Source organism: Sturnus vulgaris, chromosome 1 (assembly GCF_052056855.1).
Source record: "Sturnus vulgaris isolate bStuVul1 chromosome 1, bStuVul1.hap1, whole genome shotgun sequence".
NCBI classification, from domain to species: Eukaryota; Metazoa; Chordata; class Aves; order Passeriformes; family Sturnidae; genus Sturnus; species Sturnus vulgaris.
The window spans coordinates 69,418,052-69,433,673 of NC_142243.1; the positions used below are offsets into that span (position 1 = coordinate 69,418,052).

The window sequence follows — 15,622 nt, forward strand, 5'->3', positions numbered from 1 at the left end:
TTAGAAACTTTCGTTTTAAACTGGGTCAGGTTTACCTTGCAGCACATTAAGTGGGGAAGCCTGGGACTTGGCTGGGGTTACCCCTAAAATCCTGGGGAGATGATCTCTGCTGGATGCCGAGACTTTGCTGTTGGTGTTGCTGGAATGCCCAAGTTCAGCCAGTTCAGGAAGAGCGTGTTTGTGTCTGCTTTGGAATCCGTTGTTGTGCCTGCACTGTGGTGTAATCCGCGGAGTTCACTTTTCCTAGTGCAGGCACGAGAACTGGGCAAGGTGCACAGGAAAGACACAAGTTCTGTTAACAACAGAACAACATTCTGTAACATGCAGTGCACAAGTGTTTCAAATAACAGCCATGGGTGTGGTCTGGTGATCGCCTGTGTGAAGGATTCCCCCGGGCTGCACAGCCAGTTCACACAACCCCAAAGATGCGAGTTCCTTACAGGGGCCTTTACATGGCCGATTACTCGGTCATTTAAAAACAAGCAGCAATGATACCAAAGGTGTTCAGCTGTTTCAGTCCTGAAAGGGAATCAATAACTCATATTCTGTGAAGAGGGGTGCACTGAATCAGGATTAGAAATGCCAGTCAGTGTTACTGCTTCCAGGCTTACCAGTGAGTGTTCCTCCAATTACTGTTTGACTGAAGACTCCAGAAGTCTTTTTTTTTAATTTAAAGAAGCCTTTCTCTATCAACAGGCAGGCCTGGAGCCGCACAGAAGAGAGAGATCAACTTTTACACAGAACCACAGAAAGGCTGAAATTGGCAGAGACCCCTGGAATCCACGTGGTCTGACCCCCTGCCCAAGCAGGGATACCTAGAGCTGGTTGCCCAGGACCAAGCATGTTAGGGAAGCCTGGGTCTGTCTCTCCAGACATTGTCACCAGCCTGGGGTTGGTGGTGAGCATTCTTGGACCTCTTGAACTAAACCAGTGCAGTAGATGTGGTGTCAACTTGGCACTTCTAATGGGAAGTCCAAGTTTGTTCATTTATCTACTATGGACCTAAGACAGAATGTTTTGATGTTGCACATAGCTGAGCTTCCAACTGAAATCTTTGGCTAAGTAAGGTGACGAAGGCCTTATCCTTGCTATTTGTTTTCTGTTAACCTCTATGTCACCCAGCAGGAGCATAACAAGTTACCTGATGTTCATTTTTTCTGAGAAGCTTGAAAATGAGGTATTTTTTCTTTATTTACATAATTTCTCCTTGACTGGCTGAGTATGTAACTGCTTGCTGCATACTTGCTTGTTCATTTAGAACCCACCAAGTTGGGTTGTTGTTTTTGTTTTTCCTTTATGCTTTTTTTCCCCCCAGAGACAGCACTGAACCATTCACTTTGCATAGTGAAAGCTCTCCCCCTCAAGCTTCACTCTGCCAAATATCTTCATGGGCTTTGCAAACAAGAAAAATAAGCTTAATTTTATCCAGTTCTCCCCTCAAGCCATTCTTTCTCTCCAGAGGGGTTTGGAGTGGTGCCACATGTTTGTGCTCTCCCGTGCTGCACACACCCATTCTTTTCCAGCTGATGTCCAAATGTGATGGAAACTCCAGATAAGCAAAGTAATGGCAGATGTCAGAGGATGATACTTGAAAAGTGATGAGTGGTTTGGATTTTATTAAGGGGCCTGACTGCATGGAAAGAAAAGCAGGAGAGCATGGAGACAAATGTAACTGAAACACAGTGTAATTCAAGGGCTCATAAAGTAACAGTGATAAAGAGCAGAGCTCTGTGGACAGGAGATAGCTGTCACCTCCACATGGGACAGCTTCAGCCTAAGATGTGCTTCTGAACACCACAGCTCCTGTGGCACAAATTTACCTAAAAGCCAAGCTTTTGTTCATTCTGCCACTCAGGGAAGAGTTCTGTAAGTAGCTTTTTACCATTCGAAGGCAGTGCTGGCCCGTGTGGCCTGAGGGTGCTGTTGCACTGCCTGCACCTTGCCCTGACAGCTGCACCAGAAGCTCCCAGTGCTCAGGAGCAGGGCAGCTGCTTTGTCCCACACAGACCAGCTCGACTGTGTGATCAGGGCATGGCCACGCTGTTGTTTTTGGGCTTGGCTGTCTCGCAACCTGGATCCAAGAAGCAAAGGGGAGAAGTGAAGGTGAGGAAGATGATGACAAAGCAATCCAGCCCTACACCTGTGCTAGTGGCACTGAGCTCTTAGCCAGGCACTGCCAAGCAGCAGTGTGTTTGTGCAGGTGTGTCTGTTAAATGAGAATTGAATTTTTCCCAGCCTCCTCCATTTCCTGCCTACAGGTGGCATTGGATTGCAATTTGATTGCCAGTAATTACATGGACTTCACTGAAGACACACATCCCTTCACTTTAGACTGGTTTTACGAAATGCTTCTACTAAAACATAACCCATCTCTTTTGTAGAGGTCTCAGTGCAAGAGATTGGACTGTGTTCTTACATTCCCTGTAGAATGTATTCTCACCAATAATTTTCTTGTTAAAGCACACAGAAATTACCATATGTAACCAAATCACTACATACTGCTGCTATGGAAGCCATAGCTCGATGTGGAGGAAGGAGACCTTTAGTCACAGCCTACAATTTTGCTTATTTATCCACATCTCACAGGATAGCCACAAACTCCTTGGCTGTCAGACTGGAAATGCATACCAACACACACAAACAAGGATAGTGAGGTAGGTGAAAAATCGCCCAGATGGAAGCAAACCAAAAAAAGCCCAATACCAGAATTTTGATCATGTTGTGTTTCCCTATCAGCAAGGGAAAGGAACAGAATTGGGTCAGTTAAAGTAGCTGGATCTTTAATTTTTGTGTAATTGGAAGCCTCTGTGTGTCAAGGGAGGGGAGCTGGTCCCACCTGCCACTTAGAGTGAGGATGCTGGGTGTCACTCGTCTCCTCAGGGTCAGAATGTTTGCACCATCAGTTCCAAACACTGAAGAGCCTCAGCAGAGCTGTCACCCTTGCAGGAGACCAGTGAGCCTGTTTGAAGGTATGTAGTTTTTCTTGTGAAAGCTTTTCCTCCTCTTTTCACCACATAGAGGCTTCAACTTGTCACCCACTGAAGATACTTGGGGAAGAAGGGTGAAAAATAGGAATACATGATATGCATGTGCAGGAATGGCCCCTCTGCTGAAGGGCAGCAGCACTTGCTGGTGCTGCTTGGTGGCTGCACATTGACTCTGGCAGCTGGCCCTGGCAGAGCACAGCCTGCACCAGCGGTGTGGTGACAGATGGGGTTTGGTGTGGGGTTTTTGGATGCCTGTGTGTGTCTAGTGCAGACTGCTGGATTTGCTCTTCACTAGGGTGGTGCCAGGTACCCCTTCAGCAGCTGAGGTACCACTCATACTTCCTTGCTGAGCTGCACCAGCCCAGCCACGGCGCTTGGGGCTCATCTGATCTGTCCCACCCATCTGCTCTGGGAAGTCTCCATGTCCTGCTTTGCTCCCACGGAGGTGTGGGTGAACCTGGCTGGTATCCTTGACTGCCTCTGTGTGTTACACTGTCAGTCACTGGGGCAGAGGGGGATAAAATACACAGGCACCAGAAAGCTTTTTTTTTAAATTAATTTTTTTTAAGAAACTGCATACATCAGAGACAAACAATAATTTAAATACCATGCAGTTTCAGTATGTACAAAAACTAGGACATAGAGATCCAGTTTAATTTTTTCTAGTTATTTACATCATTTTCATACAGCCATAATCTGTTAAATTACAATACTGGAAGATCACGATTGACAGCCACCACACTCACTCCTATACAAAGACAAACTATATACATACACTTGGATATCAACTGGAAAATGCAACTGGTGCAGGAGTAACTGGGACACACAGGAATGCAGGAAATGTGCCCGTCACCTCCTCTTTGTTTACAGAAGTTGTTCCAATCTCGAGCAGACTGAACACCTGGGAAAAATAATTTGTCCCCTTTTTCTTTCCTGATTTTTTTATTAGCCTAGTCATCTCTCATGGCTATTTATACAAAGTTATTTTATTTGCAGGCACGTTAGGGAGCCCCCATTTATGTATAACTATGGGTTTCCACCTTGCCCAACTATTTTTATGAGTGCAAGCTTCACTAGGCATGTTGGAAGTGCTCCCCCTCTCTTGGTTTATAGTGTTTGCACTGCACGGGTGGTGCTGTAGAAATAACGAAGGGTGAATTTGGTGAGTAGTTGCAGTGTTGACAGGATACAGTGGTTTTACATGTATTAGGATGAGATATATTTGTGTAATGGGCTCACTAAATTATTTCAGTTAACATAAAATAGCTAAAAGTCTATTATGTTCTTTCCTCTGCCTCTTCCTTCTCTTCTGATAATGCCCAGAGTGTTTATTAGGAATTGCCTAGACACAAAAGTTGGCCCGAGTCCCTTTCCAGCAAACTTGCAGCCTGAAACTTCTTCAGCCTGCAAGTACCCACGCAGTGGGGTGTAGGGTGGGCAAAAGCCACAATGCCCACATTCCTTCTGAGTCAGAATGGTGCCACCAGGTCCCTGCAACCCTCTGCTGGTGAAGGTGTGGGTAGAGGGGTGATGCCACTATTGGGCTTCCTCACCATCACACCATTCCCCCAACAATCAAAACTTATTTTGTCTAGATGTTTTGGAACTGCTTTTTCAATCCCCACCACCTCCCCTGTCATCCCTTAGTCCCCATTTCTACTTCATTATTCTGCAGGCTGCTGAACAGATGTCAGAATACTTGCACACTTTAAGTATGCAGAATTTGGTTTACACCAAAAATTTGGATTACACCAAAAATGCTTCTAGTCTTTGACTCTAGATTATTATCTCTGGAGCTGGATGACTGAAATAGTAATTTTTTGTTCTGTGTTGATTTTTCCGTTCTCTAAATCTGATGTGATTTCTTTATTACCACTATTAATCTCCTTTCAACCAGAATGAGGATGATTCTGCCAACAGAGTCTTAGCAGGAATGCCACCATTGTGTCCTACACATAATCCAGGTCTAAGGAGAGAAGTCATGACTGTTTGTTGTTTTTTTTTTTTTTACTGCCAACAGAATCACAGCTCCTTTGCCATGGTAGAGATGGCTTTCACAGATGAAAAAACAATTCTCAAGAAACCAGATTTATAAAAAAAGGGACCAGCTGTTCCCCAGTCTGTGTACAACTTCCCAGGGATGCCAGAGGTGGATGTGCACACCAAGGATGTGGTGCCCTGTTCAGGCCCTGAAAGGCTGCTGTGGAACACCTTGACAAAGGTTTACTTTGCAAACTACCCAGACCCACTGAAGCTAAAAGCAGATGAAGTGTCATTTTGGTGATACTGCAGTGCCAAACACCTTGTATGGCTTCTTTCTCCTCCCCTTCCCCCTTTTCAGGAATAAGCTCTGTTTCCAACTGGGGAGAAATATTGCAATTCTTCCACTTCTGTGCTGGTGTCTGCTCAGCCAGGAGTTATGTAAAAACCTCAAAGAAATAAGGAAAAAAAAAAAAAGGAAGGTGGCATGGAGCTGCCCTGGGGACAGCACAAATCATGGAGCAAGGCTGAGTGTGGCAGCTTACTGAGGGATCAGCAGGGACCTGCCATGGGCTCATCCAGATGAAGATGCTGGGGAATGCTGGGCTATCACCCAGGACTTGGCTGTTATGTGTCTCAGCCAGCACTCAAGAGTTTATTTTGGGCACCAGACTGGCAGTGTGGGCACTGCTGGGGCTGTGCCCGTGAGGGACAGTGGCAGTGTCCAGACTGATCAGTCGCCTGGAGACTTCAGCACTGCAATGGACAGACAGCAGCAGCCTGTGACTTCCACCTCCCTCCTCCTAATATTATTAATAAAAATGAAACAAACCCTCACCTTTCCCTCCCACTAGCCTACCAAGTGCTGTGATTCCTGTCACCACTGCTCCTTAAATGGCATCCCTTCCATTTCACAGTGATCCTCTAAGCTAGTGATATCAGGGCAGGTGTGAGATCTAAGCTGGGAACACAAGGATTTGTTGTTCTTCAGAACAGCTCTCTTGCAGAGCCCTTTGCTAATGCAGCATCTGTGCAGGCAAAAGCATAAAGGCTTTTTTTCCCTTGTTTTAAAGCTGTGATGCAGTTTTGTAACTTGTGTGCATATGTATGTGAGTGAATTTATAAACACGAATTGAGGTTTTCATGAAGATAACCTCAAAGCAGTGTCTTCCTGGATGGTACAGTAAGTGTTCTCTGCCTCTGCTGCACTGAGCTGATAACATTGCACATTGAAGGCTTTCACTACTGATGAGCTTCTATCTAAAGCAAGTGTGATCTGGTGATGCAGGGATCACGGTGTGTTTTCCCAGAAATCATCACCCAGTCCGGGAAGCACCAGAAACCACCTGGTTTTTACTTTCCTTTGATGTTCCCTTCTACAATAGCCAATCCTAATTAAATAGCTAATACTCCACAGCATTGCAAGGATGGCCATGGATGAGAATGAAAAGCTTTTGCTTCTCTCTGATGGGGAGCCAATCTGCGAGGCACTGAGTGCCACCACCGAGCGCAGAGGGAGGGTGTTACCCTCGCTGCCCAGGCCATTGGGGCAGGCTGGGTGCTAGAGCCACTCCATGGGCTACAGGCAGGTCCTTTGGCTGTGCTCCTGCACCCAGAGGAGTGAGGTGAAGCCTGAGAAGAGGCAGGAGTGTTGGCACTACACAGCACTGGCCATTAAATGATCAAGTTTGAGAGGCTTCTCGGCCTGCAGTCAGTGAAAGGTGATGTTAGCATGGAACGGGGGAGCTGGACAGGGAGCACAGAAGAGAGGATAGATACATGGAAGACAGTGAGAAAGGAAAAATTAGTAAAAGAATAACAGAAATAACTATTCTGTAGTAAAAAACTTTGGCCTCTCTGTTCAAACTGTCAGAGGAAAATAGCTATTGTGGAAGAAAAGGTGTCCTGAAATAATAATCTGGAACTTCTTATAGTAATGTTACTACAGTGCTTTCAGCCACTGTCCCAAAACATGGTATAATAGTGTCTTGTAAGAGCTCAAAAGGAATCTTGATAATGTCTGCCCCAACTTGCTTGCATTATACTAGTTAAGGACTTAATTCTGGAAGGTGATTGCCTAAGTTCAGAAAAGCACTTAATTGTGTTTAGTTGAGGTGTTAGGGCATGGGTTGGACTCGATGATCTTGAAGGTCTCTTCCACCCTAGTGATTCTGTGATTCTGTGTTCAGGTTCAAATCAGCTTGTCAGACATATTCTTGAAAGCAGTGAGGCTGTGTGTGCTTCCTTACTGTAGAGCACACACTTAAGTTGGCAAGTAAACCAGGCCCAGAGTGACCAGCTCTCTGAGCTCTGCTTGGTCAGTCTGTGTGTTAAACCACTATAATAAAAATAAATTAAAACCAAAATTAGAACCAATAAATTCAGAACACCTCTGAATTGCTGTCCTTAGGCCTCAGCTGTGGGTACCAGTGACAAGTCCCACCATCCATAAGAATGCCCCAGACTCCTTTTGTTAGGCCAGGTAACACACTTTGTCATGCTTTGCTTAGTGTGAGTTTAGGATCAATTCTTGAGACACCTGATACAGAGGCAATAGACATCCTTCATGAAACCTCCAGCCCTCCCTGCAGAGCCAGAGGGCAATCCCAGCCTTTCCTGCTGCTGGGGACATGTTGGCTCTCACACAGTCATGAGGTTTGGGTGTAAGACAAACTACAAGCGAAGCAGATGCCATGCAGTGACCATGAAGAGATGAGTGTTTGCTTGCTGGTCCTCAGTGTTCTTGTCACTTACTGCTAATGGGCTCACAACTGGGTTTAGAAAATTATACTTGAAAGAGATGGAAAACAAACAGTTGCTAGAATTGAAGCAGCCTTCAATAGGGAGTCCTGTTCTTCAGAGGTGATACCTTTTTCTGCTTGGAAGCTGAACAATGTCTACTGACTGGCTGTAAACTTCTCCAGGGAAAGAAATGCCTCTCTAGTGAGATGATATTCACAGATGGGCTGGCTCATGAAGAGTTTTGCTCCTTCATCGTCCTCATAAGGTGCTCTCAGCTTGAAAGGAGTGTTTGGTGTAAGTGCTTTAGTGCCATAGGGGCTCTTCTTTTGGAGACTTCACCCATGCCAAGTGATTCCCTGAACACCATCTCAGGGCTCTCTAGGGTTGATGACAGAGGCTTGTCAGGATGAGGGGTGCCTGAAGACAACAATGGTTACACCACCAGCTGGGCTTGAACATGTATGGCAAATCCACATGCCGGGAAAGTCCTATACATAGTTGCCAAGTCTTGGCACGATTTCCCACCAGGGGTATTTTCTCTTACTGAAGCTTGAACCAGCAGGTCTGATGATGCTGCACATGTAAATACAATTCTCCTTTTTTTAATATTTATTTTTCTACTTTTTTTTTTTTTTTAAAAAGGCAGTCCGGAAGATTTACATTGTACGTAACAGGGAAGTGAATAATACCAGCACTTATGGTTCCTTTTAGTTATGTTTTGAAGATGGCATAGTAGTCAGGTAGGATTGATCTGCTACGGTCTATGAAACCTAAAACCCAAGGGAAAAAAAAAAGAGAAACAGTAAGATCATATCCTCACATGTACATTGCACATAAAAAGAATTAGGAGAACTAATTGCTACAGTGACACCATTAGGCAGTTCAATTCCTGCAGCATTGATATCAGCCATGCTAGAAAGAAGACCCAAAACAGACAGACACTCACACTTCCTTGGCTCTTGCCAGACTCACAGTTCATAGGCAAAAGCTGTTTGCACCAAAATCTACCAGACACATTCATACACTTCGGGTCCATCCTATGGGATCCCTGAGTGGGTGACAGCAGACCCGCTCACCTTCTTCCAGGCCATACAAGGCCTGACTCCACAATAGTTGTCTGGTAAGAAAAACCTTATGCTATTCTGCCAGAAAGATTTACATACAGTTTAACCATGATTATTCTTTAATGTTGGAGGCTAAAGAGACAAATGGAGCTAAAGTGGCCACCCTTCCTGCAAGGCACCCTGTGTCAGAAGGCCTGGGTTTCTCAGATCTGCAAACGCACGTTTTTTAAGATTTGATTTTTCACTCCATTATGAATTAATTAATGTGTCCCACTAGTAAAGTGACACTCACATTCTTTGCTCTTGCCACTGCTTAATGACATGAAGAGCTCATTACCTTGCTAATGACTTTATAATGGTGATTTATCTAAGTTTATTTAAAGGAATTACTCTCTTTTGTTTAAGCATGCTTCCTTCAAGTGCATATTTCCCAAAGCCACTTGTTGAACCAGTAAGCCCTGCTGTTCTTCAGGCAAACCCTTATTCCAGTGTCTGTTATGTGAGCTGTGGCTCTCTGTATGCCTGGCCCAGACTTACTGAGTCCAAGCTGCTCAGTGGCTTTCAGATGCAAACTTTAAAGGGTCACTGCTCACTCCAACACTGGAAGAGAAGGAAAATACTGGGCAGAAACCTGTGGAAGCCAAGCAGTCAGAGAGACTTCTGGAAAACTAAACCAGTGTGTATGTTGTGGGATGCTAAAGGCTTCATGGAATTAAGTGGAGCTCTCAACGGAGCTTGACTACTTATAGCAACACCCCCTTTAAAACAGCCTTGTCCTTTCTACATTTGTCATCTTGCCGTGGAGGAGCCAAATGTCCCTCAAAGGCTCAGTCACTGTGGTCAACAGATTTAGGCCAGTTGTACATCCTAAGGCTTCTCCCAGACCTTGTGGCTCAGGAGCAGCTGGCTTGTCTCTAGCAGCACTCCATCACTACAAACCCCAGTGCAACCAGCCTAGCACATGCTAGGGTGGAGAAGGGAGATCGTTTCTGCAAGGTAACAAATGCATAATACATGTGGTGAATTTTAATATAATTATTAATTTATACACATCAAAATCCCCTAATACAAAATTAATTTTGCCTTAAGCTTTTCTGTATTTTTCCTAAAAGTACCGCCTGCATTTTTCATGAGCTCTGAACTGATGAACGCATTAATACAAGGGCAGCTCCAGTTCTGCATCAGATCTCACTGTCACTTGTCTTCAGTACCCAATACTTATCTTTGAAGTCTAAAGTGTTGATTTGCAAAGGCCTGACTTCAGCCCTAGCCTGTCAGAGAGGAAGGAGTTGATTTGGGCTCATGGATAATTCATTCAGTGTCTACCTTTAAAACTAAAAAGAAGCCCAAGGTGTAAATAATAGTGCCTCTCTTACAGTGTGGATGTGGAGGACAAGACTGAGAGATCTGTGGGTGGGATCTGCCTGGTGTGGAACAGCTCTACACACAGCAGGGCTTAGTGTGTGCTCATTCAGACTTTGCTACGTGCTCTACAAGGGTTCCCTGTCTCCTTCTGAAGATGTCCTCCTTCTAAACTCTTTTTTTAACTTTTGATCTCAGAAGAACAGATATGCAGCATGATGATTAAAAAAAAAAAAAAAGAGGTTATACTTCATTAAACAGCACATGCCTGCATAACACCACATAATGGGGCAGCATGTGTTCGTCTGTGTCAGTTGCTTTTACAGCCTGTAATTCTAAATGTTGTCTAGACCTCATGGTGTGTTCAGTGCATGTTGGAGAAACAGCTGCTGGTTTTGTTTCTTTTTTTTTGAAAACAACAGTATTCATTTATAGTCTTAAAAAATTAATCTCTCATCTTACCTTGTTAGATGCCTACTTAATTCATGAACTTCCATTTCAGAGCTTTTAAATTCATTAAGCTCTTTTCGAATGGCTGCCTGCAAAGGACAAAGAAACTCATAAATGTTTAAATGAGAGAGATCAAAATAAATTCACTTTGTTCTCCAAACCGTACATTAAAAGTAAAGCAGAAAGGTAACATTATCAGAGAGACAAACATAAAGACTTCAAAATGTGAAAAGGAACAGAGATAAGCATGTTCTAAATCACATAAAGGGAACAGAGAAATGCTTTGGTGGAATGGCTCAATTTGAAAACATAACACAGACAATGCAGGTACAGAACCCAATTCTGGCTTATTATGTAAACATTTACATGTACAAAATCCAAAGTAGCGAAAGCATGAAAAAAAAAGGTGCACCACAGTTTGTGAAACACTGATCTGTTCCAGAGCTGGACTGTGACTAGACTGGGCCCAGATCCTGACAGACTTGTGTTTGAGACAAGTCTGCCTTTATTGGTCCTGAATTGCCTGAATTTAGGTGAAATTACCTAAAGTGACTGAACTTGGGAAGGAAAGAGGGATACCTGGCTCCCTGCCCTCTACTCTGCCTTGGGCTGTGCCTCTCTGCCTTGCTCCTCCCTCCTCCATCTTGAGATGACTGGACAGCTTAACCCAGCAGAAAACCTGCCATGGTGTGGTGGTATTCAGCTTCTGTGGCTTGTCTGTGAAGGAAAAAACAACCAGAGGGCACTGGCAGGAGGAGAACTATTGAAGAATAAAAAAAACAGAGGGGGTGACTTGGAGGAACTCAGCTGCATGGTAGAGATGGTACTGAGCAGAAATGGCTCAAGTCCCAAGAGTCAGGACCTGTGACAGCTCTGTGGTATTTGTTGCTCATGAGTGAGCATTTTTTTTTTGTGAGCATTTGGAGGGGACGTGCAAGGTGTCTGCTATGGCCAAATGCTCCCTGGGGTCTGAGGTGTGTGCACTGCCTTTCTGTGTGATGCTGAAAACATCAGCATCAGAAGTGGAAACGGGGTGCTCCAGTAAGTAGTACTCGTGTCTGTCAGGAATTTTTCTCAGTGGAGGAAATCTAAACCAGTATGAGTAGAACTAGCCCAAACCAGGACTTTTTCAACAGCCACTGCTCCAGTCAGGAACTGCCTTTGCTTTGACAAACCCTAAGTGATGGATTTTGCAAGTGTTTTTGTACAGAAAAGGCTCTTTCTGTGCCTTCTCCACAGCTTTGGTTTCTTATTTCCCTTAGAAGTGCCTGCCAGGCACTGCCTCATCCATCACGACAGAGTGATGGCTATGCAGCAGCTCCAGCAGACCAATCTGCTACTGAAGTGACTGTGACGGAGGCCACAGGGGCAGCTGACTCCCATAGGGACTGAGAGCTATTCCCCTCTCCACCCCTCATCTGTTGCAGAGATGCAAAAATGCCCTTTTCCTTCCCCTAAGAATTAGTCCTGCTAAAAAGAAACTCTGACTGAAGGCAGTTCCCTCCACCCAGCACAGAGAGCAAGATTTACTGGCCAACAGAAAAGCCCATTGCTAAAATCGGTTTTTGCAATAAATCTAGTCTGTGCTGACCAGTGCAGACAGCTCTTGAATCACAGCTCTGGAAGAAAATAATCCTATCTAGGATGATGTAGCTTTGTTTCAATTTGTCTGGCTGTTTTTTCCAACAGTGGACATAGTGTTGAGGAAAAGCAGGTCACCAGTCATCATTTCTGGATGGTAGAAATCAGAATACTGCCCACAGGACCCAAACAAAAACCAATCTATCTGCTTAATTATGCCATAAAGGGCATTAATATTAGAATGACAAACATCTCTTCTTCTGATGGTGCTTTGCTGAGAAAAGGTTAATTTGAAGGACTTAACCCTTTTCTCTGACTACTGAACTTGTACATGCACTATAAAAAAAGAAAAAGTGACACCAAAGTACTCTTCCTTAATACTAAACTCTTTACTAGGTTACATTTTATAGTGGTATTTAATGCTTGTTCTTTTCAGAGGCATAGGATGAAAGATCAAATCTCCATGCCCAGCTGAAGCTTCTCCATGCCTTGCATCCCAGAGATCTCTCAAAGGCTGTAGAACTAGTTGGGAGATTTATCCCCTCCCTCATCAAACAACTAAGAGAATAAAGCTAAGTCAGTTGACTAATATCTTGTCAAACATGGTGAGGTAAAAAGAGAAAAGTTAATTTAACCCAGTATATTATGGTCTGTGGACAGTCCTGAGGAAGTTTTTCTTTTTTTTTTCAGATCAGTTTATGCTACATTAACTTAGCCAAAGCTGAACTGAAAAAATCCCTCTATCAAGGAGGAGAACGTCACAGACCTATACAAGTCCTTTAGCTGAATTATACAAGTATAACAGGCTGTCCTTTGTGAATAAAACCAAGAGCACCATAGATAAGTGGTGTGGCTAGAAATTCTGCTAATGCTCTAAACATTGGATATCATGCTCTCCATTGCTGAATGAATGAGTTCCATGGCAAAGAAATAGTCAAGACTTGAATTCAAGTATCTGAAAGTCTTTAAAATTAAAAGGGCATCATAGAGTGACTACAAGATTCATGACTGAATCACTGAGCCTCATAGTCCTTGCTTCTTACAATGATCATAAAATCTTTTAAATACTTTTCCTGAGGGCCTCTTAAGACCCTCAGCATGTGACTGATATAATTTGCCAGCAATTTAATCCCTCTGCCATCAATGCCAACACAAGAGACACTATTTACTGGAAGTTCCACCAGTGCTCAGAGGGCAGTGCCATCAATATCAAACGTGTGTCTTTTTCTTCATCTGCAGGTTTTGTGTGATTTCAGTTCAGCGCTTAAAGTACCCTGTGGCAGAAATCCTGAGCAAAGACCCCTGTTGTAACCCACAAGAGAGAAGTGATCTGGCTTTGGAGGGATGGGGGTTTTTGCCAAATTGACCTGCTGGCATTTTCATACCCAAGCCTGTCGTGTCCTGCCACAGCTATTCTGGTACACGCTTCTGTCTCACTGCTCTGCTAAGTCTTGCCAGAGCTCTCCCCTGGCAGCATAATGTGGTAAGACCAAAACCAACTAACAAATAACAGGGCTGCCATCAAGACCTTTTCTCAAGGGACTTGGGATTCCTTCCCTCTCCTGGTTTCCATGTGTATAGGAACCTTCTTGCCAAAGATTTATGCTTCAAACAAAATAAACAAACATCGTGAATGGGAAAAAAACACAGGTGTGTTGGGAAGGGATGTCAGGTGGATGTTTATTCCTTGACAGCCGTGGGATCTGTGGGACCCAGGGGATGCTGTTTGCCATGACATACTGTGGGTGTTTAGGCCATGGCTCTCCCAGAGTTGCTCCACTTACTTTGTCGGCGGCTGTGAGTCGTGTCCAGGGTTTGTCCGCCCTCCTGTCGTAGTCCTGCGCATCTGCCACTTCCACGTAGTCACTGAAGCGGATGAGGATCTTCCTCTCACGTAGCTCTTCTACTGTGGGCCTTTGACTCAGCTGCAGGTTTGAGGAAGGTGTAGAAAAAGACATCAGGACTTTGCTATTTCCCTACAGAGTGCTGCCTGGGGATTTATTTTACTGCAACCACCATTATGGTAATAAGAGTGTTCGGACATTCCCAGTTCTTTGTTTTTATTTGCCTTTCATAAAATTGCTACCTGGGAAATACCCTCTTGTTATGACACCTTAAATATTGTCTCACCTTGCTGCCAGAGCAGCCCACTGTTGTTCGGGAAGCTGCTGTGGCTGCTGATTCCCAGCTGAGGTTGATCACCCTTGGCAGAAATGAGATGTAAGGCAAGAAAATCTCCTAGTGCACTGGTGTCCCAGGAAGAGACAAAGACCACAACACAACTCTTAAATAATGTGCACTTTCCAGCCTTTTGCTGCTGTTGCCTGTACTTTTGCACTGCCTGAGAGGAGTCAGGCCAAGGCATGGAGTGGCTCCTGCCCTGAATTACATGCAAAAGGTGAAAAACAACTTTGTTTACCATTCCGATATTCTGCAGACCAGTCCTTACCTTCAGAAAAGGCAGGCAGGATGATTAGTGCTTATTGAACTTTTAACTGCATCTATTGACAGCTGTGGTTTGTATCACAGCATGTTTGACTTTTAAAAGTTTATTCTGCATGCTACAAGCCAAAAGCAATGGTGGATTGTATCATGTCAGGAAAGCATCTTCATTGTTTCAAGCACTTATTTTAAATTCCACAGCAGCTACAGTGAAAAACTCCTCTTAAATTAGTGTGCTGATAGCCCACGTGTCACACAGCCAGTTACATGGACAGGGACAGGAGCTGGCTTTCAGGGATCAATTCTCCTTGGATGCACAACATGCTGGTGAATGTCAAAAGCAATTACACAATCGTTTCTGAAGGTGCTACATAAATGTGTGCATGTGGTTGTAGATTAGCTGAAAAGTTTCAGTGTTAGAGTAGAACATTTGTAACCAGGATACATCAGGAAAAAAAATATCCTGATAATAATATCCTACACAGTGTATCATGCTCTTCCTACTCACTAGAAATAGATGTGTTTGAAATACTTTACCCTTGTGAAGGGTGAAAGGTGTAAATATTTAATAAAATGCTTGAGATTCTATTCCGCAGCATTATTTACGCCCCTGAATCCACCTTTCTTCCAAATTAAGTATCTCAGTTCCCTGCATTTAATCTTCTAGGGAGAATTATGAGTTAAAACAGCCAGGATATGAAGTGAAGGGTGAAAAATCCCTCCTTTCTTCAGCACTTGGGTGGAGCTCCACCGCCCTATCCTGCATCTGGCTGTGTAAACCTGCGTGCTTGTTTTCGGCACGGCTGGTTGTCTTTCTCTTCTCTATTTAGAAAAGATGATTGTGATGGGAGGCAGCAGTGGCTGCTCTCCTTATACCAGCATCCCTGAGCATGCACACACAAACTGGGTTCAAATACCTCATGCTGAGAGTCTGCAGAGCTGCACTAATGTCCTGCCTATGAGATGCTCAGGAGAACGGGAATGAGGATGGAAAAAAGATGCACTGACTCTTGT

At 44.2% G+C, this 15,622-nt stretch overlaps 1 protein-coding gene across 8 annotated transcripts in view; it reads right to left on the reverse strand.

The window, feature by feature from the left end:
* Window positions 1–4,975: 4,975 nt before the first annotated feature.
* Window positions 4,976–15,622, reverse strand: part of PHACTR1 (phosphatase and actin regulator 1) — a 297,967-nt gene continuing 287,320 nt past the window's right edge. For all 8 annotated transcript variants that reach the window (XM_088169389.1, XM_014878573.2, XM_088169414.1 and 5 more), the window contains 3 exons: window positions 13,951–14,091; window positions 10,598–10,674; window positions 4,976–8,479 (listed from right to left, as the gene is read on the reverse strand). In XM_088169389.1, the coding sequence (XP_088025515.1) occupies window positions 8,464–8,479; window positions 10,598–10,674; window positions 13,951–14,091 (234 nt within the window). In that variant the 3' untranslated portion in view covers window positions 4,976–8,463. The remainder of the gene's footprint in view (window positions 8,480–10,597; window positions 10,675–13,950; window positions 14,092–15,622) is intronic.